Source organism: Chanos chanos, chromosome 10 (genome assembly GCF_902362185.1).
Source record: "Chanos chanos chromosome 10, fChaCha1.1, whole genome shotgun sequence".
In the NCBI taxonomy this organism is placed as follows: Eukaryota; Metazoa; Chordata; class Actinopteri; order Gonorynchiformes; family Chanidae; genus Chanos; species Chanos chanos.
In genome coordinates, this window is record NC_044504.1 from 35,180,641 (window position 1) to 35,204,710 (window position 24,070).

At 42.0% G+C, this 24,070-nt stretch overlaps 1 protein-coding gene across 1 annotated transcript; it reads left to right on the forward strand.

Moving 5' to 3' along the window:
• The first annotated feature begins 747 nt into the window (after positions 1–747).
• nr1i2 (nuclear receptor subfamily 1, group I, member 2) lies at positions 748–23,927 on the forward strand. The gene is made up of 9 exons (XM_030785901.1): positions 748–1,029; positions 13,425–13,633; positions 16,515–16,645; positions 17,152–17,321; positions 17,497–17,717; positions 18,119–18,264; positions 21,002–21,118; positions 21,369–21,474; positions 21,871–23,927. The coding sequence occupies exons 2-9, from the start codon at positions 13,443–13,445 to the stop codon at positions 22,010–22,012; spliced, it is 1,224 nt and encodes a 407-aa protein (XP_030641761.1). The 5' UTR covers positions 748–1,029; positions 13,425–13,442; the 3' UTR covers positions 22,013–23,927.
• The last annotated feature ends 143 nt before the right edge of the window (positions 23,928–24,070 follow it).

Here is a 24,070-nt window from a genome sequence, read left to right on the forward strand (position 1 = left end):
ATTGCATTGTGTCGTTTGAAACATCCAAGCCAATCATGATCGTTGAAATTATAGCCTTGAAAACATTATCATATGACTTCACCACCCTACTGTAGGTCTGTAGTTTGAACAAAGGCTCTATCTACAGGCACTCTGTGGAGTCCATCACATGGGTGACCTCTCCTTTTTTGGATTCCTCTGCTTCAGAGTAGGATTATGAAAAGATTCCTGCCGTAATGGGTCATCCCACCCCCCCAATTTTTATACTGGAGTTTTGTCACATAAAATATGGACAACACCAGGGACTATGTTCATTAAACATATATTTACTTATAATTTGGTTAGCAGTAAAACTGTATTGCGGTTTTTGTTTCGCAATGACGTGACCGTGCCATTTTGATAACATAACAATAACTTAATTACGTAGGGAATTTTATTGTGGAACATTAGGGCTAGGATTGGGGCAAATTGCTTTAATAAAAGAAAGGAAGAAAGAAGGAAGGAAGTAGAGAAAGAAGTGCATTGTGTAAAATTTTAAAGCGAAAATAAAATAAATGATTAATCCTTAAATGTTTTAATACAGCCGTAACAGTGCAGTACTTTTGTACCCCGGTCATGAAGTTGTGCAATACCATAGATAAACAAATTGCATAATGTGATCCAGCCCTTTCAGCAGTACCCACGACTGTGATTGGTTGGTTTGCCTAAAAAGTGAGTCTGTTCCCGTGTACGCCTTCGCGTGTTGGTAAATTGATCAGTGAGCTAACATTAAATAGTTAACCTAAACAACTCGCTCCAAAAACGCCTAATCTGTCGTGTAGCTGCAAGCAAAGGAAAAACGACGGCAGTTTCTCTCCTCGCAGCCCTGTCCATACGACGTCGGTAACCAGGAAACAAGGTGTCGTCCCTTACGTGCGGGGATTTCACTTGTCTGAGTTGCACTATTTCACGATGAGAAATTGGGAACTATGCACAGTCGGTCAGTTATGGCCCAAGGAGTATCGAGCCCAGCTGTAGAACCCCTGATGTTGCGCGAGCTGTCATGCAATTGTAAGTACTAAATCCGATTTCCTCAGCTGACGAAAGGAGAAATGGTGTTGTTTGAAACTGCGACGCTTTCACCCTAGTGACTTTTGCCGAGTTTCATTTGTACATGGAGAGGAAATCGTGACATACTGGACCTAATGTGTCAGTTTAGTTGACCGTCTCACTTACTTGGACGTGATCCACATGTATGTCAGTTCGGCGCAGTAGTGTAGTGTTACTGTCTCGTGAGTTACATTCGTTTTCCGCGGCTTTATTTAGGTCAGCCGAAGTGGTTTTTTTTTTTTTTCTTTTTAACGTAGGCCCATGAGAAAATTCGTTGATCGTCCTGTATTTTCCTGTGCCAAATTGTGCTGTGGTGTATTTCTCACTCAAAATATATAAGTTCATATAAGTTCACTCCAAAAGGTTAACACGTTGTTATAACCTGATTTTAGCGATTAAAACTACACACTGACGTGCTGCGATTAAATAATGACCCACTTTCTCTGGCTGTTTTACACTGAAAATCTGAATAAAGGAGAAACCTCATTTCTCAGGCTTTTCTCGTTAGGTATTCAGATAAGCTATATATATATATATATGAGGCCCATTGTATTATAGACCCACAGTTTATCATAAATTAGGCTATTTGTTGTCTTTAAAATGTTGGGATGATGGTTTACACTTAATTTCTCTGTTTTCCTCTTCTAATTCAATCGTACAGCTCGTACAGTCCGTGGTGCTCGAGCGAGTATAAACAGCAGAACTTTTTTCCACCCAAAGCCGTCATTACCCGGCTGGGAACCTTTTGTCCCAAACTATAATCCATCGGGCGTGATTCATGGAGAGGTTTATGACCGCGAAGATACATTCACAATTATCTGTTATCAGCACTCATCAGCACTTTATGATGTGAAAAGGAACTGAATATTTCAGAAGTACCGAGAGTAGACTACATGCTGAATTCTTTTTCACTGAGGCTAAGTATCTAACTGAAGCGGTTCTTATGTATGGAAGCTGCCATACCGACGGGGCTATGTATATAAGCAGCAAAACAGGAATTACTAGTACACCACTATTTTCTAACATGAGAAAAAACAGCATTCAGTAAGGGGAAATAACTAGATATGTGCTGGCTACAGGTGTTCATGGTATCACCACAACGTAAGTAAGGAACCGCAGTGTTGTTCAGAACAATGATACACACTGTCCCAAATTCCGCAGAATGTTGTAATACTATACCATATTCATTGATTTAGGAAGGAAGATACCCCCCCCCCCCAAAAAAAGAAAGAAAAAGAATGAGGTTATGGTGAGCGGTGTGATTTTGTGAGACAAATCAACAAAGCAGTTTCATCAGATAGGGTTCAATGTCACATTGCCGAGCAGGTTTGGACAGTTCGAAAAATATTTCACGAAATGTGCTAACAAATCTGAACGTGCGTAGGCTACCAATCGTACAGAAGCGGCTGAAAAGATATCGTTTTGTAATCCGTTCGTGATGTCATAGCGTTTGCATGTATATGTTTTTATCCACTTTTAATTGACGGCTCCGGGTACAACTACAAAATTGAATGCAATGAATTCAACGTAACGTGTTATGATGGCAGCATTATAATAGTGAGAGAACGCAGGTGTACAGCGTCAACATCTACATTAGTAAAACATAATGAAGTGACACAACTTCCCATATTAACACATTGTGTCCTGCTCAGCAGAACTCAGCTGGCTTGATATGTAAAAGAACTTAAGAGACGGGTATAAGACTGGGATACACACGATTTGGATGTTTTAAATAAATTATCAATTCTCAGAGCTCCCCATACACAGGTAATTACCAAAATAAAAATAAAACAAATGCATCAGTAAATGAGAGAGATGAAGAAAACTTCATGTGCTTGCTTCCACACGGGTGACCATCCTAAAGCATTTTGAGTCTAAAGATGAGAGTGTGGTGGCGCAGTGGGTAGCGCTGTCGCCTCACAGCAAGAAAGTCCCGGGTTCAGTTCCCAGCCAGGGTCTTTTCTTTGTGGAGCTTGCATGTTCTCCTACAGTCCAAAGACACCGGAAATACTAAATTGCCCCCAGGTGTGAATGAGTGTGTAAATGTGTTTGTCTGTGTGTCTGCCCTGTGATGCACTGGCGACCTGTCCAGTGCGTTTCCCTGCCTTTTGCCCCATGAACCCTGGGAATGGCTCCAGCATGCCCCGCGACCCTAATTATGATAAGCGGCTTAGATATTGAGTGAGTGAGTGAGTGAGATGAGAGCCCAGACATGAGAGCCCAGCAAACCTACTCATCCATTACTCTGGCATCTCAAGAAGATGAGGTCTTAGTTACTCTGAAAGAGGTGTGATAATTGAGGCACCACTGGCAGAACTCAAGCTGCTCATTCACAAGGAATTAGCAGTGTATGCCAGAGAGAAAGACGTCATTAAACAGGAACAACTGTGTCCCAAATCACACATATTCCATGAGCCTGACGCCCTTGAACTGGTTCAGGACAGACAGAAGTTGATGTCTCAATCAGTTGATGTCACATATGTCTTGGGCATGAACCAGGTGGTTTCACCAAGTAACAGTCAGGCAAAAACTGTCACAGAGGTATACCAAGGATGGGTTGCAGCGCATCAAAAAAACAAAACAAAACAAACAAACAAAAAATACATGTTAAAACAAAAATGCATGTTTGTTAGTAAAGCGGTGCAGAGGACTCAGACATAGGTTGTGCCAATCAGTGGGACAGTGTCACATGGTCAGATGAGTCAACTCTTATCCTGTTCTCAACAGGCTGATAACTATATGTGTGGTGCATGCCAAAAGAAACTTAACAGGCTCAAATGTTTTTTTTTCCCCAGGGTGAAAGATGTTTTGATTGTGGGTGGCACAGTTTAGATTAAGGCCTTAGGGGGTAAGAGAACTGCACAGAGTAACCTTAAATTCTCCTAACCTTCTTCCTATAGCGAAGCATTTCTATCCTGGTGGGAGTGGTCTATTCTGGGATGGCTCTTCAACAGGGATTTGAGCAGTTGCTGAATAGTTTGAGGCACAATGGGTTTCAGTTGCCAGGTGTCAACCACAGTTCAACACTTCCCAGAGATTCTTGACTGTTGCTTGGGACAGGTTGAGAAATAATGGAACTTCCCATGGGAAGACGTCCCAACCCTCCAGATGAGGTTCAAATACATGTATAATCTGTACCAAAGTGTACTGAAACTTGTCACACGGGCTGTAGTGGCTAGGTGTTCTGTTGAGAGTTTTTGTGAGGCTGTTTCCTTTATTCTGACAGTTTACCTGTCCAGTTTGTAACGTTTTAATCATGTCGCCCGGGCAATGGAAAGGGTTTGTTGGAAATGTGTAGATTCTCCAAGTCCCTTTTTTAAAATTTTTTTATCAGAATCAGAATCAGAGCCTCATTACCATGTATGTGTGCGGCAGGAATTTGTTGTGGTGTAGCTGTGCATATTTAAGATAGAGGACAAGACGTGAGAGGAAACACAGCACAACACGGCAGAATACTTACTAATACTAAGATACGAGAGACAAGACAGATCAGAACACAACATAGCAGAAACATGTCACAACGGACTAGTTAAATAACAACAGATAAGATGCAGCAGAGACCACAATACAGCAGAGAAAACACCCAACAGACAACATCACAGATTGGCTGGTATTTTGTTTTTCTTCTTTCTTTTTGTTCTTTTTTTAAATAATGGCGATATTCAGTTCTGTCCTCACAATAGAGAGTGTTGTTCCTGTGGCCCACAGTTCACTGCACAGTTAGAGCAAGAAAAAAAAAGAACTGTTTAACTAACTGATGTGAGAACTATTTAAAACAACAGCACCGTTTAAATAATTTACCAATGTTTAAAAAAAGAGAGAGAGAACAAAAGTAGAACACATATGCAGTTTGTACCACCATCCTTAGTTTAGTGTGAGAAAGTTCTCTGTGCTTAACTCAGTCAATTATTACCTCATATTTATACATAAACTATGATCGTAGATTACCCAGATTATCCATTTTGATTTGGCTAAACTCACTCAGAGTTGTAAATCCATACTTTGCATAGAGTATATTTCTAAGCTTTAAGTTTTAACTGTTTGTTTTTTCCTCTTTTTTTTTTGGTTTACTGTGTATGGGAACTAAACAAGATGTAGGCTACATATAAATGGTCAGTTTTCTGGTGTCTAGTGAGGTCTGACATACACTCAAGTCCTTGAGCCCCAATGTTTCGAGGACAGAGTTAAATTTATCCCGTCACTTGACCTTTTCACTTCAGTTCTTATCAAAAAAAAAAAAAAAAAAAACCCCAAACAAACAACAATGAAAAATAAACAATCCCAGTCAGAGCTGCATACTAGAAAGTTCTGTTTCATGCCTCCTGACCACCAGAGGCAGCACAGCCCATTAATATTATCCCTTACGCGTAGTGTGGATCGAGTCTTTATACCAACAAAGTCATGTTTAATGTACATCAAGCTATAAATAACATTGTCACATGTCATACATCCTCTTATTCTTCTCGCGGTCAGGATCGATCGCGTAGTTCCAAGCTAGCTTCAAGATTCTTTGCCTCACGTGAGTATTGAAGCTTCCAACTTGGAATACAATTGGAGTTATTACACACCGCTTTTCCCCGTGTCCACTCGTAGGTCACAGGCATATGGAGAGAGTGCATGGCGGCTCACCCTGTGTTCACCTCCGCACATCCAGTAACCCCGATCTGCACTGCGGCTCCCCCGTGCTGTTTCCCAGCCCTCATTAAATAAAGGCTATCCCGAAATCGCCCAGTAGCTCTCTCCGTAGCAAACTCCTCTGGCAGCTGCTCTGCTTTGGCTCTTCTCCAGGGTAATTTCATTTTACATTCCTTGTGTTTATGCGTTGTTAGCAGCCATGCAGCAAGAATTCCGTTAACACAATGCTGGACGGCAGCTTTGGTCTTCCATGAGCTATAGCCTACCTGTAGATTGTAGATAATTTTATCAACACACAGCGATTGATTGTAATTTGATTGATTTGATTGATTGGCGAGCTTCTTAACTGCATAGCGGTCTCTCTGCCTAGAGGTAATATTAGCTACGCGGTTCGATATGCCTGATTACTGTGCAGTGGATGCTCCCCGCTGCAACATATGTTTGATGCCTCTTGAAACTGAGGATGGCCACTTGGAATGCCCATCCTGCGTCGGTGTAGATCACCTTAGGGCAGCCTTGACAGACCCATGCATGCACTGTGCTGTCCTGCCACTAGCCGTCTGTGAGCACAGGCTGATGAATTTCATACTCAATAATGACACTATGCTTCCGCCGTCTGGAACACCAGTCTCCAGCCAACCTTTAAAGTGCACAGCTCCAGCTTTGGCAGCTATGCATCCTCCTAGGAAAAGAGCTGAGGCACACTCTAAATCAGTGCTCAGTAAAGGAATAGATGATCTCTCCACAGCGGTTACTCGCATTGAAGCATTGCTGCTCCAGCTTCAGCCATAGCATGCTTACCTGCAACCCAGCACACCACCAGTAGGTGTCACTCCAGCCACACTGCCTGTCTCTTCCCCTAGTGAAGAACTTGACGATGACGATGATGATGATGATGATGCGGTTTCCACTGATTCCTTGTTCGCCTCAGTGGTAGACAATGAGTCCAGCGCCCGGCTGTGTTGCTTCCCTGGTTGTTTCCCCAGATGAAGCAGTACACTCCCAGATGCATTGCCCTAGTAGGGCATGCAGGCTCACAGATGATGACATTGTGAGGGCCTGCAACCGTGCAGCGCGGTTTGGTCGAATTGACAATACTATCCCTCATCTCCTGTGAAGTGTAGAAGCATCCCTACAACAGGTAGATGCAGATCCAGCTGTGAGGGAGGCAGTTGAGGCAATGCTCCACAGATTGGGCTTCATTACCCAGGAGCTTGGTCTCATAGCGGTTCTGGTGTGCGCTCGCCACCAGGTCTGGCTCTCCCAAACCCCATTGCCAGATGCATGCAGAGGTACACTGCAGGAACTTCCCTTGTGCCTGGCCATTTGTTTGGGCCAGCAGCTAAAGATGCTTTAGAATGTCGGGCTCTTGTATCTGAGTCACAAAGACAGTAAGAAGTAGGCATGTCACAGACAGCGCATTTTCGGACACCGCAACGTCCGCCACCACGACAAGAACGCCCTTTGCCAGGAAGTGCTACACCCTCTGTAAACAGGGCACACAGTCACACTCCCAGGGACTCAGCCCCCATTCGTCACCAGACACCCCCAATGTACCGTCCCCACACTAATGCTGGCGCAAAGCCTAACCGTGCCCAGAGCCAAGGGCCAATGATTGGACTGTATTCCAACTGGCTGCAGAAATAACCAGAGATCCATGGGTTCTTGTGTCAATGTCAGGGGGTTACAGGCTACAGTTCATGTTTACAGCAACAACCCAGATTCTACCAATGGGCCTGCCAAGGCTGTGGCCTCTGTATATGTGGTTAACTCGACTTGGCCTTGACCTTGTCCAACACAAGAATACACTGGTTCCCATCAACCAAGACTGCATGTCTGCACTTCATGTTTGGCAACAGCGGACATTTCTCACATCTGGGGTTCCACTGGGCACAACACCCATGCGCAGAGAGGTGATTACCACAGATGCCTCTCTCACAGGCTGGGATGCAGTATAGCAACACAAAGCAATCGGTGGCTTATGGAGCCGACAGCAGGCGAAAGAATACCTAAATCTCAGAGCTCAGAGCAGTGTATCTAACTCTTGTACACCTCTTGCCCATGCTTTGGAGCTGCCATGTGCTCATCCACTCAGACAATATGACGAGTGTACAAGGCAGTGACTATTGCCTGCTTTACGCTTGCTTTTCCCTGCCTGCTTTACGACACATCACCTGTTGAAATGGGCGTTCCCCAGACTAGCTTCACTGAAGGCAGTTCACTTGCCAGGGGTGCTCAACTCAGTAGCAGATTCGCTATCCAGGCAACGTCTCAACCCGGGGGAGTGGCGGCTGAACCTGCAGGGTGTACAACAAATCTGGGATCGTTATGCCAAGGCATCGGTGGACCTGTTTGCCAGCAAGGGGTCCACACGCTGTAGCATGTGGTTCTCTCGCACAGCTGTGGACGGCGCGGTGGGTTTGGATGCTCTAGCGCAAGATTGGCTGAACTGCCTACTGTATGCTTTTCGTCCCATTACTGTTCTTATAGAAGTGCTACTTTAAATCTGCCAGTGCAACCATCAAGTTCTCTTAGTAGCTCCATGATGGCCAATGAAGACCATGGTTTGCATTACTTCATTCACTGCTGCAGGGAACTCCATGGCAGTTACCTCAGAGAGCAGATCTACTCTCTCAGATGGAGGGCGAGGTGTGCATCCTTGCCCAGCGAACTTACATTAGACTGCAACTCTGCAGTTATACATACTATTGAAAATGCAAGGGCTCCTTCAATGAGATTGTTGTACCCAAACCGATGGAAAGTCTTTGGTAACTGGTGTGATGCTTCAGGGATTTCATCGATGCACCATTCAGTGCTTTTAGTACTCAGGTTTCTTCAACAGCTTCTCAATGAAGGTAAATCCCCCAATACTCTGAAAGTGTATGTGGCTACTATTTCTGTCAGGCATGAAAAAGTGGAGGGTTCAGCTATCGGTCCACACAGTCGGATCCATAGTTTTCTTAAAGGTGCACAGCGCCTTCGCCCATAAAGAGTCCCTCGCAGCCCTCAGTGGGACTTACACCGAGTGCTGGACTCTTTATGTACTTCCCCCTCTGAGCCCTTGGCTCAGGCAGACTTGTAATGGGTTTCCTTGAAAACTGCTTTCTTATTGGCTGTTGTCTCTGCAGCGCGAGTTAGTGAGTTACATGCACTTTCTGTCAGCCCAAACTGCTTGAGATGGAAGCCAGACTTCTCTGATGTCACTCTGTGGGCCAAACCCATCCTTTCTACTGAAAGTCCTATCCCCATCCTTTGTCAGCCAATCAATTGATCCTTCATCCTATGCAGATGACACTGATGAGCAATGCTCTTTTTTTATGTCCTGTTCAAGCACTGAAACATTATGTAGCCATGACAAAATCTGTACGGCTTTCAGATCAGCTGTTTGTGTGTTGAGAGACGCACCTTTAGTGCACCAGTTTCTAAGCAGTGCCTTTCACATTGGGTTTCTGAAGTAATTTCTCTTGCATATAAAGCAACAGGTACTTCTCCCCCAAATTGTGTTGTTTGCCACAACATCAGGAGTCTCTCTGCATCGCTGGCTGCTGTTAGAGGAATCCCACTCTCTGAGATTTGTGTGGCAGCAACGAGGTCCAACCCTTCTACATTTACAAAGTTTCATAGGGTCAGTGTGGCCTTGCCTAAAGGCTTAAGTTCTGTTGTCCTTTCAAAATCAGTTCAGTGTTAGTGGGGCACGTTTGTGCTCCTGTCTGTGCTGATATAAGTCATTCATAGAATGAGGCATGAAATAGAACGCTACTTACGAATGTAGCTGTGGTTCTGTGAATGCCGAATGACCACCAGAGTTACTCGTCACTTGGACAATGCAGATTGTACCACAAGAAGTTTTACGTAGACGTATTACGTGCAGCAATGATATTTATAGCATGAGGTATGTCGTACATTACTTTGTTGGTATAAAGACTCAAGCTACACTATGCGTAAGGGATAATATTCATAGGCTATGCCGCCTCTGCCGGTCATTCGGCATTCGTTGAACCACAGTTACATTCATAACTAGCGGTTTGTAGCACTAACGGAATGAAGTCATTTTTGCTTCAAGGCACTGTAGCCGATACACTATGGCGTTTAAAAGCAGCTAAATAAGTAAATAACCCGCTCAATTTAAGTGAATATTTTATGTGAGATAACAGAGAGGTCAAAGTGTCAAACTTTTTGTTTGGTACGTGGAGTCGTGGCCGACCCGTGTTTGACACCTGATGTTACAACCAAACACCATTCACCGTGGAGCGTCCGGCGCTTGCATTGATGTTCTGTTCTGCACGCGGGCATTAAAATCTACTTACAAAGAACTCTGGTAGCACTTTCGTGTGCATAATTCCCACCTGTGTAGTGCTGCAAAATAGCTGTTAAATGTTTCTCAGAATTACCTCCGTCTGCAGTTAGGATTTACATAATGATGCTAATTGAAGCTTGTAAAAAAGAGCGTTCTGTTCTTGGACAGTACAGTATCATTAAGGCTAATGGCGTACAAGAACTTTTGCCGTGAATGCCCGTTCATTTCAAAAGACCCTTTATCAAAGAGGCGTTTGGAAAATCTTCAGGCATTTAATGACTTAAATGTGACTCAGCATACACACACTTGAGATGAAGATGCTAGTCTTCTGAAATGAGGAAAAATATGTGTCACTGGTTGTAGACACCATTGCTTTTACAGAAAATTAATGGTTAGATACTTTTTCGATCAACGGTTGCAGCGTTTATCTCTATTTTCTGTGGGATACCTAGAGTTGTCTGCCTGAAGCTAATGCATACTGATGTCTCGTTTACCTGACATTCGGGTACCATCTCATATCATTCTTAACTTTAATCTTAGGGAGTTTTTCATTGCCACTGTCACCCCGGGCTTACTCGCTGATATCACTGAAGCAGTGATCTCTGTCAAGCTGCCTTTAGACAGTTTAATCGTAAAAAGCGCTGTATAGATCAATGTAAGTTTGAATATGAATGCGTGAAAACCGATGTTTTAAGTGTTCAGCATGTCATTTGAGTTTAGTTTCTGACATGTCCTTGAGTTCTTTGAATACAACACTTGCAAAATGTCTTTTTTTTGCCCACAACACAAACTGCTTACACCAGGAAAGTGTATTACATTCTCACATTTACTAAACGCGGATATTGTGTGCAGTTAAAAGGAGAACTGATAAACTCATCTGTTCAAAATTTGATTTTTCATGTGCACCGGTTCTGCCTGAAAAGGGAGGGGGGGGGGGGGGGGGGGGTCGCGGAGTGAAGCTCAGTTCCTCATACTTACCTGTGTCACTCCTGTCAAGTTATTTGATTAGTTTCCTTGGCAATTACACCCAGAGGGTGTGAACATATTATTACATGAGAAGCATAAAGATTCTTACATAATAATTAAACCTGACCTCCTTCTTTGAATTAGTGTACTCTGTTGTTTCTACTATATTACATTACAGTGCTGTAATAGGTGTGGAAAAAGTGTGTGGTGAAAGGTCTTGTCTAAGAAAAGCTGTCACCTGTCAGTTTCTGTTTCACAAGAAGTCTTGAAGGTCATAATTTATTCAAACTGATATTTATAGTCAATAATGATTAAATCCTACACATTGTGAGGTGTTATTATCTGGCTGTTTACCTGAAAGAGAGGATAGCATGTAAGTCAGGAAACATCCAGCTTATACTGGTTCACACACATGTGCACTTTTGGTTCGAAACCGCCCAGAGGACCTTCTGTGACAAACTGAGTTTTAAGGTGACGTAGTAACAGTCATTCACTTTCACAAATTGTACTTTAGACCTCGCTGAACCAAGATTCACCTTAGCTGACACCTAGAGAGCTGGTTCAAGGTTAATGCCTCACTCTTTAATTGCATTTCTCTCTTTGCCCTTTCCAAGGCAGAATATGTGTCTTTGCCTGTCAGCGTTTTTGACTGTCATTGCTCAACACAGCACATGATGGTGTGACATGTACTTCGGGCCATGAAGGTGTTTATTTTGCATGTGTTCTTTATATAGGTCTGTGATGGGAGAAAACTGTGTTAAAGAAGGGAACAGAGGGAACCCAGTGTCTTGTGTAGGGTGAGAAGGATCTCTGTGTGTGACAGTGAGGTTAGAGTCAGGGTAAACAACAAGTCTCTGCATCTGGCCCTACTCATTCCTATCGGCAATGACACAGCCTTAGTAACATTGCGTAGATGAGGAGGAGGCTGGGCTGATTACCACTGAGTGTGATTGGTGGTTTCAAGTGGATGTCATGGCAACGTATTATTCCACATTTGCTCAGCTGGGTAGTGTTTGGATGTGTGTTGTATTCTGTAGACAGCTCATTGAAGGAAAGGGCCTTCCACTTGGCCACGCGCGTAAAGATTCTCTCTCTCTCTGTCTCTCTCTCTCTCTCTCTCTCTCTCTCCCCCCTCTCCCTCTTCCTCTCTCTCTCTCTCTATCTCACACACTTTCTCAGAAGGTACATGGAGTAGTTGCTTTGAAACGTGAGTCATGAATCTAACTGTTTTTGTGTGTGTGTGTGTGTGTTTGTGTGTGTGTAGTGGAAGAATATAAAGTTATGCAGTTGATTTAGTTTGTGACCAGACTCGATGACATGTTGAGATATGTGTTTCTCCTAAAGTTACAGTATCATAGGATGGTCTCTGCAGTAGCATGTTACGTTGTGGAGTTTGTGAGAGCTGTTTTGTCGAAGATGTTTGGAAAGTAATGCCTTCGGAGGAGACAGATACACACTCGTAGTGATAAAGCAGACCTTCTGTGTGTGTGTGTTTGTTTTGTATTTACTGGGTGCTATATTAGGTTATGCACTTTACTAGAAATGTCACTGTTGAATGAGTCTTTGCTTTGCATTTTTCATCATCAGTTTGCTGATGTTACCGTGGTTACACAGCTTTAGTAAAGATTCTTTTCTTTTCACTGCTCAGGGTGTCTTAGTGTCTTAGGATTGTTTTGTCTGGTCATATATCTTGCACCTGTAAGACACAATGAGGAATCAAGTTAGAAACCTTTTGCCAAGCCATTACTCTGCTTCACAGCTTCGGTATTAGATATTTAAGAAATTATCTGCGTGGGGTGAAAAGGGAGGGAAAAAACAGTCAGTGAAACACACTGACAAGTGGATAACAGGTTCTTCGGGTTTTTTCCTTTTCTTTCTTTCTTTTTTTTTTTTAACAGAATGTGTTCTATTTCTGTTTCCCTTTGTATTTTTCTCTTCCTACGTATGCAGACCAGAACGCTAATATAATTCAACCTTTTCAGTGGGACAGTGAGATAGTAAAGAAATCACACAAACTTGTTAGTGAAATCATTAGCACAATAATAACATTACGTGGCTATGGAGTTATAGAGGGCATTTTTTTTCTTCATCTATTTCATACAGAAACAAATTCCTTTTTTATTTTTTTTTTTCAACAAAGTTGACTGAAAACATCACTTGTAATCTTACAAATGAATTATGCGTTCTTTTGTCGTCAAAAATCTTTTTCTGCAATCTCCCAAAATCTTTCTATAATTTCTATAATCTTTTCATAATTCTTTTCTAAACCATTACGATTTTTTTTTCTTCAAATCCTTTTCTCCAAACCACAAGCTAATTGCTAAAATTGGAAGGACTGGATGAAGTACAATCATAGAATTTCCTTGGGGGGGGGGGGGAGTATCGTAATGATTTGGTCTGTATTGCGTTGAATTGTATTGAATTGAGTTATATTGAATTGAATTGTATTGTGTTGCAGTGCTCCCTTCAGCTAAGCATGAGTAAAGACGAGCTTGGGGAACAGCCTTTACCTGAGAATTCAGGAGAGGAGGAGGAGGAGGGGGAGGATGGAGAAGATGAGGAGTCAGAGGAGGACGAGGAGCCCAAAGTGTGCCAGGTGTGTGGGGATCGAGCGACGGGCTACCATTTTAACGCCATGACCTGTGAGGGCTGTAAGGGCTTCTTCAGGTGAGAGCACACAGACTCGTACAAAGCTGAACACACGCACACACCTACATACTCAAACGCACGCGCACGCACACATGTATACACATATATATATATATATATATATATATATATATATATATATACACACACACGTGCACACATAAACAATTTCAGCTCTTTCAATGTCAGGCATGGACTAAGGGCCTCTTTAATCTTATCACACTGCCTTTTTTGAAAATGCTTTGGTTCAGCACAATGTGGTGTGTGTGTGTGTGTGTGTGTGTGTGTGTGTAAGTGTGTAAGAGACAGAGAGAGAGAGAGGGTGAGAGTGGGAGTTTTGAAGAGTAACTGAAAATATGTTTGCACTGTAAGTATGTATGTAAACACCTACACACACGTATTTTAAGGACTAGTCATTGAAACAGGATTTTCGATTGAATCTCTACCAGACTCTAGAGTTTATGAAAGAAAATGAGACAAGCTTTTGCTTCATATATGTCAGTGTACCGTGTGTGTATCCTTGCGGTTTATGTTATCCGTGTCTTTTGTCCAAGTTAAACTCTGTGCAGAATTATATATTTGGCTCATCTGCTGCTGACCTGGAATGTGTGTCTCTGTCTTTTGCAGGAAAAGTGTAGGTAATGCCCAATAATGCGCATAAACAAGAAATGAAACAGTGAAACAATTTAAATGAACTGAGAGGCTCAACAATAAGGAATTGATGTCGGTATTTAATATTTATTTTTAATATTAAAGCCGTCACTGTGGTTACGACACGTTGGCGACGGTGGAGTCGGTCTAATATGGTACCTGTAATAGATGTGTTGCGTTTTTTTGACGTGTTGTTTGTGACATGTTACAGCTTAAACGTGCACATACTGTGTCATTTTTTTGTGCCGCAGAGTGATCATTTGACATTTTCAGTACAGCTGATATAATTATTGCTATATATATATATATATATATATATATATATATATTTATTTATTTTTTTTTTTTAATATTTATATTAAAAGGACTCAAGGGCGGAGTAACAGCAGGTTCTGTTAATGATAACAGGAGTTAGGGACAATCTGGGTTACCAGGGGACCAAGACGAACTACAAACAGAACACTAGGTAAGAAAGAGCAGGCTAACCAGGGGAACGGGTAACAAACAGAACGCTCGGTTCAGGTAAGTAAGGCTCGGTAAACACATAGAGAGTGTAGACTTCACACCCGACCGGTAATGCAGAGGGGTGTAAATACAGAGGGATGTCAGGGGAAACCAGAGTGAGGGCAGGTGTGAGGGGATGAGGGTGATCAGACCGGTGATTGATAAACCGGCGAGGGAGGAGATGAGGTCGTTACACCGTGTCTGGGTCATCTCTAAAGTTGTAAGGTGTACGTAGTTGTTGCTCCCCACATTAGTAATAAATTAGCTGTAGGTCATTTATGGTTAATTAATGTGGATCCAAATGGTTAATGTGGAGTCATAGCAGCAGTCTAATGGTTTTGATAACACTAAAGTAATGGCGATGTCTGTTGTTTGTTCTCAAGAGCAGATAAACTCAAGATGACTGTTCACGGGCGAATTGCTTTCCTTGTGGATGTTCTAACTTTGATTGTTGTAATAAAGAAAAAAAATCAACCATTAAGTGCGGAACAAAAGAGGTGATGTCTGTTTTGAACAGTTTTCCAGGTCATGTTGTATTCAGCTCATTATCAAATGTTTACAGAGCCTTCAGAAGTGATTGTAGAAACAGATATCATGGTGCATGTCTGTATATATAAATAAGCCTGTTCTTTAGACTTCACAGAAGTGAAAGAATGAGTGCTGTTTAGTCTGGTGCCTACAATTTTTAGAAGAGGTTTTTGAAACAAAAATATCTTGAAATGAGGCATTCTCCTGAATTTTTGGAAGTGCATGAATTTATGATACAGCTGGTTGTGTTATTTAAGGATTCCGGAACGATCATGTAATGCCCAGAGAACAAATGTCTTTTTTAATGTGAGTGATTTAGTCATACTTTCTGTGCTCTGTATCCATGGAGATAGCCTGTTGGATAAACGTCTCTTGCTGTTTCAGTGTATGAAATGTACCGTGGCATATGGGCTTATTATAATTGTTACCTTGGCATTTCTTACCTCAAATGATTTTTCAATCAAGCACGACCTGAAATGCACCATTTGCTGTGTTGTTCACACTTGTGGTTACATCGACAGTGAATTACTAACTATCAATTAAACAGAAAAACAAACAATCAAACAAAAAAAAAACCTGTTACCTGTCAGCATAGGTTTTTTTTTTTTTTTTTTTTTTTGGAGTGATGAGTGACTCTTCCTTTCCTCTCGTTCTAACAGAAAAGAGAACAAAGTGGCACCTTCGACACATTTCTAGTCGAAAGAACAGGCTTATTTATAAATCCAGACATGCACCACGATATCTGTTTTTCCAATCACTTCTGAAGGCTGGTCTTCAGACAGGGCGCCTACTTGCTTGGTCTGTGTACATCGACAATATCAAAATCCAAACAGACAACAGAGAAAATCTAGAGGGACATCACTGACGGATATGGGTCTACTGAAATAATGCTTCAAAAAATTGCACTGACAGTTTAATTACAGTCTCGAAACAGGCTTATATGTCCTCAGGTTATGCTGCACAGATTATACCTCTCTGTATGAGCTGTTGTACATATTGCACAGTGTGTGACGTAGTGTATGTATCATACCATGTGTTAGAAATGTGTGAAATGGAGGTTAATTGGACAGTGCATAATGAACATGCGTGTGTGTGTGTGTGTGTGTGTGCGTGCACGTGTGCGTGTGTTACTCTGTTGAAAGTGGCTTTGGAGAAAAGCACCTGCTAAATTAGTAATTCTAAATGTAATGTACTCTCTCTGTGTACCTGGCTCCAGGCGCGCCATGAAGAGACCTGTTAAGTTTCGCTGCCCATTCCAGAACACCTGTGTCATCACCAAGAGTAACAGACGCCAGTGTCAGGCCTGCCGCTTACAAAAGTGCCTCTCCATAGGCATGCTGAAGGAGTGTGAGTCCACTTCTGTTCACATTCTGCTTTAACAACTCACATAAGATCCACTGCAATTGTGTTCTTTTTTTTTTTTCACTTTAAAAAAGGGGCTCCACTTTGCCACTTTGCCTTCAGCCTTTAAGTCAACTGTCTCAGCACGAACCAAAGACATGATGGATGGAGTAGGGTTTATTCGCCACGTTTCTGTGGAGACCTGATGTTGGTGTACTCCCTTAGTTACAGATTCACGTTAGCATATCATTTGTGCGGATTATTTTATGCTTGTATGTGTTTTTGTCGTTGTCCTCAGATCAATCGCAGCAGCAATATGCCAGTCTGTTTTATGTTAGCACTATGTTAGCAGTGCTTGTTTTGTTTTTTTTTGTACAATGTTGAGATATCAGTGAAGTCACCAGTAATGAATCCCAAAATGATCTGTGCTGTTTTGATAAGTCAGTAACTCAGTAACACTGTGCTTTAAGTTTATAGCTGTGACCGTAACGCTCTGTGCTGCCGTTCCTTAGTGATCATGTCGGACGAGGCGGTGGAAAAGCGCAGGTTGCAGATCAAGAGGAAGAAGATGCAGGACGAGCCCGTCCTTCTGTCCCCGCAGCAAGAAGCTCTCATCGAAGAACTCCTCGCCGCACAAAACAAAACTTTCGACAGAAGCTGCTCCAAGTTCAGTCAGTTTCGGGTATGGCGCCCTCTGTTATCCCAGGCGAAGTGCAGCGTACTGGGGTCTCGTCCGTGATATTTACAGTAGTACAGTTTAGGACGGAACACCGTGCCTGACGTTCATAATACACCACGCATCATAAACCAGCCCGCCTGGCCGGTAATCAGGAACGCCCTTGTGTGTCTTTTCACAGCCGATAGATCGGACTGTGAACCCCATGTTCCAGTATGCGGAGGAGCCAGGCAGCATCTACTCCTTCTCTTCCTCCTGCTCTCAGGACAGTGAGGAGATGGAGGAGGACAAGTCAAGCAGAACATCGGGAAAGCTCTTCACCACGTTACCCCACGTCACCGACCTCAACACCTACATGATTCAGAACGTCATCAATTACGCCAAGGTGCTTTCGTCATTCAGGTGAGCATCGCCCGCTGGTGTAAAGCCACCTCGCCGACTCGCTATTCCTTTTCTCTGTCTTTTCTGTGCTTCTTGATCTACTCTTTGTTACGGTCAAAATTTGGTTGCCTAGTAGCAGACTGGCGTGTGGAAAAATTCTTTTTATATGCAGAACCCTCGGGTTCATCTCATGTTAGAGGATTTTCGTGTGTTCCTTTCTCATAAAGACAACGTCACGTTCTTGATAACTCACGGTGATCATAGACTCTATTTTGTATTGATTTGGCAACGGTGAGCTTTTTGCAGGGGAGATTTCTGTCAACTTTCTACAAAGAAATTACTTGTGTGTGCGTGTGTCTGACTGTGTGCTTAATCATCCAAAAAAGAGTTACGGTGCCTGTTTTTTTTTTTTTTTTGGACAGGTCCCTAACCATAGAGGACCAGATCTCTCTCCTAAAGGGCGCCACCTTCGAGATTGTCCAAATCCGTTTCAACATGCTCTTCAACGAGACCACGGGCATCTGGGAGTGCGGCCCGATTCACTACTGCATGGATGACGCGGTGCGCGGTGAGGGACAGACCTGGTCTCTAGGGACCGCAGTGTCTGCATGTATTTCCTATTATACTAAGGTGTTCTAATTCTGGAGACTAAATCAACCTCGGTCTGTGTTTTAAAAGCAAAGGTGTACTTGAGACAGTCACGGTATATTTGTTTAACATGCATCAGCTGTTTACCATTCAGAAGCATATGTGTGTAATACCGCCCCCCCCCCCTTAACACGTGGTGCAGCTGCTATTTCCATCACATGAGTCAGCAATAGAACATCTCTTTTAGAATCATTGCATTGTGTCCACGTCCGCTTGTTGTTCAGAACCCTGGGAAAATAAATAAATAAATAAAGCGTGGTGAACATGTCTTCTGAAAAATTTCCACGGGTCACAGTTTAGACTGCTCATCCAAAACTGAGTTCAGATTGAAGGAGCGCGCTGTGTTCGTTGCGCGGATCAATGAAGACACCTGTTTTCTGGTTTGATAACTTTTCACTGCACTCTTTCCAAATTAATTAATTAATTAATTAATCAATCAATCAACAGTCGGTCATTTGGTTTCTGTTAAGTTTAACTAAGATCGGAAACCAGAGTTCAGTCTAACATATCCTTAATGCTGCCCATGACATATGTAGGGAAAGAAAACGTTTCGTACACGAGACCAGCTAGAGTAGTAATGCGCAAGTCTCCTGCCGAGACCATCAGACAGAGACTGACCCCTAATCAGCACTGCTGGGGCTCCGGGCAGGACGGGACAAAAACTGATTAAGGGTCTCAGCCTATTTCCAGCTCTGCTAACGTGACACACGAGAAGGTGAGGGTGATGTAGCGCTAACGAGCTCCCGCGGTGTGGGAGTCTGTACCGTTCTGCTGGGTGGTATCTCAGTGTAATGCTCCGGAAGGGAGCATGGCGGTGTGTCCGGGCAGAAAGACTTGCCTGTTTGAAAGGTGAGATTTACATAGAAAGTAATTACTATGTAAATAGTAGTAATATAATAATAATAATAATAATAATAATAGTAGTAGTAAATCCAACCAGGAGACTCAACATAATGCTGTGTTGACCTATTTGTCTTGGCGCTAATTCAACTCAAATGCCTATATGGCCACAATCTTGAACATTTCCGATGTGTCAGTTGCGGAGATATGTTGGGGAGAAATGCAAAGAGAGAGAGAGAGCGAGAGAGAGAGAGAGAGGGGGGGGGGGCAAAGGAATAACGTGGTAGAGTTGATAAAGTGTTCAAATGTATGCAAGGGCGTCAGACACAGAATGCGGGAAATGTGGGAAAACTGGAAGAGCCAATCCGAGCATGCTGCATGGCCCAGAATTGAGAACAGATCATGAAACTGAGACTTCTGTGCAGGCTGACTATCCGTCTGCCTGCCCATCTGCACGTCGTCTTATTTATACTACATTTTACAAACACTCTTCGTTAGACCGAGGGGCGTATTTTTTGGGCAGAAAACACAAGGGAGTGTTAACAGCTGAACAGCTGAAGTAGAAATTGCTCGGAAAATACCCGGAGAGTGCAGAAAACGATGAGCACGTGCACAGGAACGTCTCTTCAATTGTTTCTCTCGCGGCTGCGTGACCTCAGCAAATCACACAAGTTGTAATTTCTGTGGTTATCACAGTTTTTTTTCTCTCTCTCGTCTTCTCAGTCTTGGATGCTTGTCAGGGCAGAAAGCTTGTGCTCTTTACACCTATGCCCAAGGGTAAACAGCCTTTCCTCTGAGACGTGAATGTTTTACATTTATATTTCATGGTTACCCAATCACCATCGCAGCCAGGAAATTGCATCAAAACGATCGTTAGTTTGAGATGTGATTTAATATAGAATGGATGCAATTAGCAAGCTAGTTAGGAGTTACGTATTTGTTATATCGATGTGCTGTTGTTAAGGGGTTTATGAAGGCGATGTTTAAAAAGCAACCGGCCACAGATAAATAGTAAATTGACTTTTCTGACATTGCTACCAGTCATTGAGATTTTAATTAAGATGGCCATTTTCATAACATAGAAGCGAGCTGGAACGAGAACGCGTAGATCGTTCGCATACGGGCAGACGTTAGACATACAGGCTTGCCCAAACATGCTGTAAAACACTCCTAAACTCTCCTTATTGGTGTGTTTCCACCTAATGTGATGCATTCCAAAGCAATGCGTTAAAGTTTCGAAAGACTTTGCTATGTATGAATGTGTGTGTGTGTATATGTATATGTGTGTATATAAGCGTTATTATTGCTAAATTATACTTTGTTTACACCCTGAGCATAGTGAAATGTCACCGTTCCACAAATTATAGCACCCGCACTTCTCCCCACATTTTACTGTTTCTACCTCATAGAAATTGCCGTTAGTGTTTTGAAAGTGTATAAAGGCTTATGCCGTGAATTAGGCACAACAAAAGAATAACGAATGAGTCAATTGTAAATTAAACCATTTATCGGCTAAACTTGCAGAGTTATAGACTATCCTCCAAGGCGATGCCAAAGACTTTTTGGAGAGGTCTGATTTGGATTTAATGTGAAAATATGAAATTAATTATCTATGCTAAATGCTGTAGAATAGTGTACCTCTTTTGAAATCGAAAGCTCTTTGTTTTTAGCTTAGGGTCACATGACTTGTATCAGAACGACAGTTTCAGATATTTGTCCTCTCTCTCTCTCTCTTTCTCTCTCTCTCTCCACTACTCCCTCTTTTTTCCCAAATCTTCTGACCCCACTGCCTCTCGTGCGTCTCTCACTTCAAACAGCGGGTTTTCAGCGCCACCTACTGGACCCTTTAATGAAGTTTCACTACACACTACGCAGACTCCATCTACACGACGTGGAATACGTGCTAATGCAGGCAATTTCACTGTTCTCGCCAGGTACGGAGCAACACGCAACTAGCGCATGATAGGACAAGTGTTCCAACATGGAATTTTCCGAGTAAAGAATCTTGATTAAACACACCAGTAATCTATCGTAGAACGTGATATTTATAGATTTAACTTAGTGATATGAAACTGAACGATAGTTAATTTTCAGGACAACATTTAACTCGTCATGTTATTCAGTGTTACTGGATTTGTTTAAGCTGCTTTTGCTGTTCGATAATAACAGTGTTTTGAACATTAGATCGACCGGGTGTGACGCATCACAAAGAGATCGATCACCAACAGGAGATATTGGCTATCACTCTGAAGACCTATATCGAGGCAAAGAGGGCGGAGCCGGAAAAACAGTTAAGACCACCCCTTTACAATATTAAACACTGATTAACTGGATTTTGGCTGAAATTTTTACCTATGTTTTGGCGATATTTTATTGTTTAAGTTTGTTATGTATTATGCTTAGCACGTTTTATTGCTTTTACTTTGTTCTCTCTTTTTTTTTTTTTAAATTGTTGTTTCTTTTATCATTTTATTGTTTTATTTATTATGTTTCATTTGTATGTGTACTCTCAGCAGCATTGAAAATGAGGGCTAGACTCAATGTCTCCCCGAGAACTAAATAAAGGTTGAATGAATGAATGAATGAATGAAAAAAAAAAAGAAAAACACACACACACTTAACATGTATGTATGACTCAAAACTATGCTCACCTTGTCACTGACCTTTGACCTTTGCCCCCTGCCAGTCTGCTGTTTCCAAAGATCATGGCGTGCCTGACAGAGATGAGGACCATGAACGAGGAGTACACTAAACAGGTGCTCCAGATCCAGGACATTCAGCCTGAGGTGTCCCCTCTCATGCTGGAGGTAGTCAGCAAGGACAGCTAACCCACCAGCACTGGTGTCCAGTATCTACACCATCTTAACAGTTGAATCAGCCTCACTCAGGGGCTTTCAGGTCTCCACACTCTCTGTCTATGGCTCACACGCTTGGGACATCAAGACCTCTCAAAAATACCACTCAGTGCCCAAACAAACCACAGTGGGATGGAAACCACAAAAAAAAAAAAGCCTTTTTTTTTTCAGCCAGCATCAGAATCACAGCATCAGAGGAGTCAAGGGCAAAGGAGCAGAACTTGATGTTTGCGGATGTCAGACTTCTCGGCCATAGTACTACTGAACAAATATTCTTATCTGTAGTACATCAGGTAGAATTTGTGACACTGTTCTTTTTTTCGTGAACTAGAAAAGCATTTTGTGAATTAGAAAGCCGTCTGAATCGAGCTGTGATATGTTTGAGTACGCTGAACGCTCAATTACGTTAAAATGTATTCTCAGCCTGTGCCGTAAATACTCATAATTTGTCTTTCAGTCAATCAGCCTCTATTTAAAAATCACGTTATTACTTTTTGTACAATATCCAGGACGTGACACAGTCCCATTTTAGTGAAGATGTAAAAATGAAATTATTTACAGCTAAACCACCTCCGAACCTTACCGTACCCTGTGACCTTACTGAATGACTAGAATGTAACTGATAGGTTTATGAGTGTTATTAATGTCTAGCAGACATGCTGAAACCATCAGCCGCAGATGTATTTTGCAATTTGTGTCTTTGTTAGCCAATCAGGGTAAATACTACAAACCTTTGAGTTTTTTGTTTGTTTGTTTGTTTGTTTGTTTTGAGAAAGAAAAAATTTAAAAAATCTGAGTAATATAAACAAGTCATTCTACGGACCTTTTTTTATTTTTTGGTTTGTTTGGGGTTTTTTTTGTGCTGTCTTCATTCCCAGACGTGAATTACTTTTCACTTTTTCTTCTGCTTGATCCCAGGGATGGATATGCTTTCTTTCTTGATTCTCCCACTTCACACACAGGAATTCATAGAGCAAAAATAACATAGACTGCATTTTAAGAAGGATCCTCTCCTGTGTTACAGACAGTTAACTTTTACCGAACCTCTGAAGGAAGTTTGGCCTTCTTTCGATGTGCCACAAACTTAGGGTGGGTTAATGCTCATTTTTCAGACACACATTACTGCCTCATGAAGAAAAGGAGAGCTTTGGACTTTCATGTTGTCTCAGTTCTGGAATGTCTGTTTTCTGGGAAATTCTCTTATGGGTGAATTGAAGAAACTGATAAAAAAGGAGGTGGCTCTCGTGTTATTCAGTGTCATACATTAGGATTGCAGTTGAATGATGATACTGGACACGTTGATTGTATCAGTGACATACCTCAGAGTCAGACATCAAGAACACATGTAGGGTAGTGTGTTCAGGTGAAACAGAAAATGCATGTATTTCAGAAGAGGAAACATTCTGAATAAAATAAAAAAAAACAAAACAAAAAAAACCAATTCAGTTCCACTCTAACCTGTCACATTGAAATTAGCACAGCACAGAATAGTGTGTTGACTGACTGACCTCAGAAAGTATAAACACAACAGTAACCACTAATGCATACACACAGATAGACTCACACACAGACAGACTCACACACACTCTGTGGGAGAGGTAAGGTTATAAATGTGTTGAAATGATTAAATACTGAAATGCAATTTGGAAATAAGTTATATAATATATATGAAATGTTGGCCCAGAGGACGCGGGTCCTTCACTGCAGTATTTGGGACACGCGCCTCTGTAAGACTTGTACCTGCACATAACCCTTTTCTCACCTCGGCCACTCAGGTTTGTCTGTTTGAATTGAATTGTTTTTCCATGTGGCTTTCAATGTAAATCTCTCTCAGGAAAATAAGTGGAATATTTATGTGGAAAATAAAAAAAAAATTAAAAAGCTTAAGTATGTGTTTGTAAAGGAATTAATATATATGGTAAACACAAGCAAAATGTTTTGGGTTTTTTTTTCTGTGTTTTTTACGATTTAACATTTAAACAATTTTCTGTCTAACTACTGTTGATTAATCTGTCACTGTTGTACAAAGAA

Bases quoted from the DNA above. Each gene is read 5' to 3' on its own strand.
- nr1i2 (XM_030785901.1), top strand. From the start codon at position 13,443: ATGAGTAAAGACGAGCTTGGGGAACAGCCTTTACCTGAGAATTCAGGA. The intron at 13,634-16,514 runs GTGAGAGCACAC...ACCTGGCTCCAG, and splicing joins GGCTGTAAGGGCTTCTTCAG to GCGCGCCATGAAGAGACCTG. The intron at 17,718-18,118 runs GTGAGCATCGCC...TTTTTTGGACAG, and splicing joins AAGGTGCTTTCGTCATTCAG to GTCCCTAACCATAGAGGACC.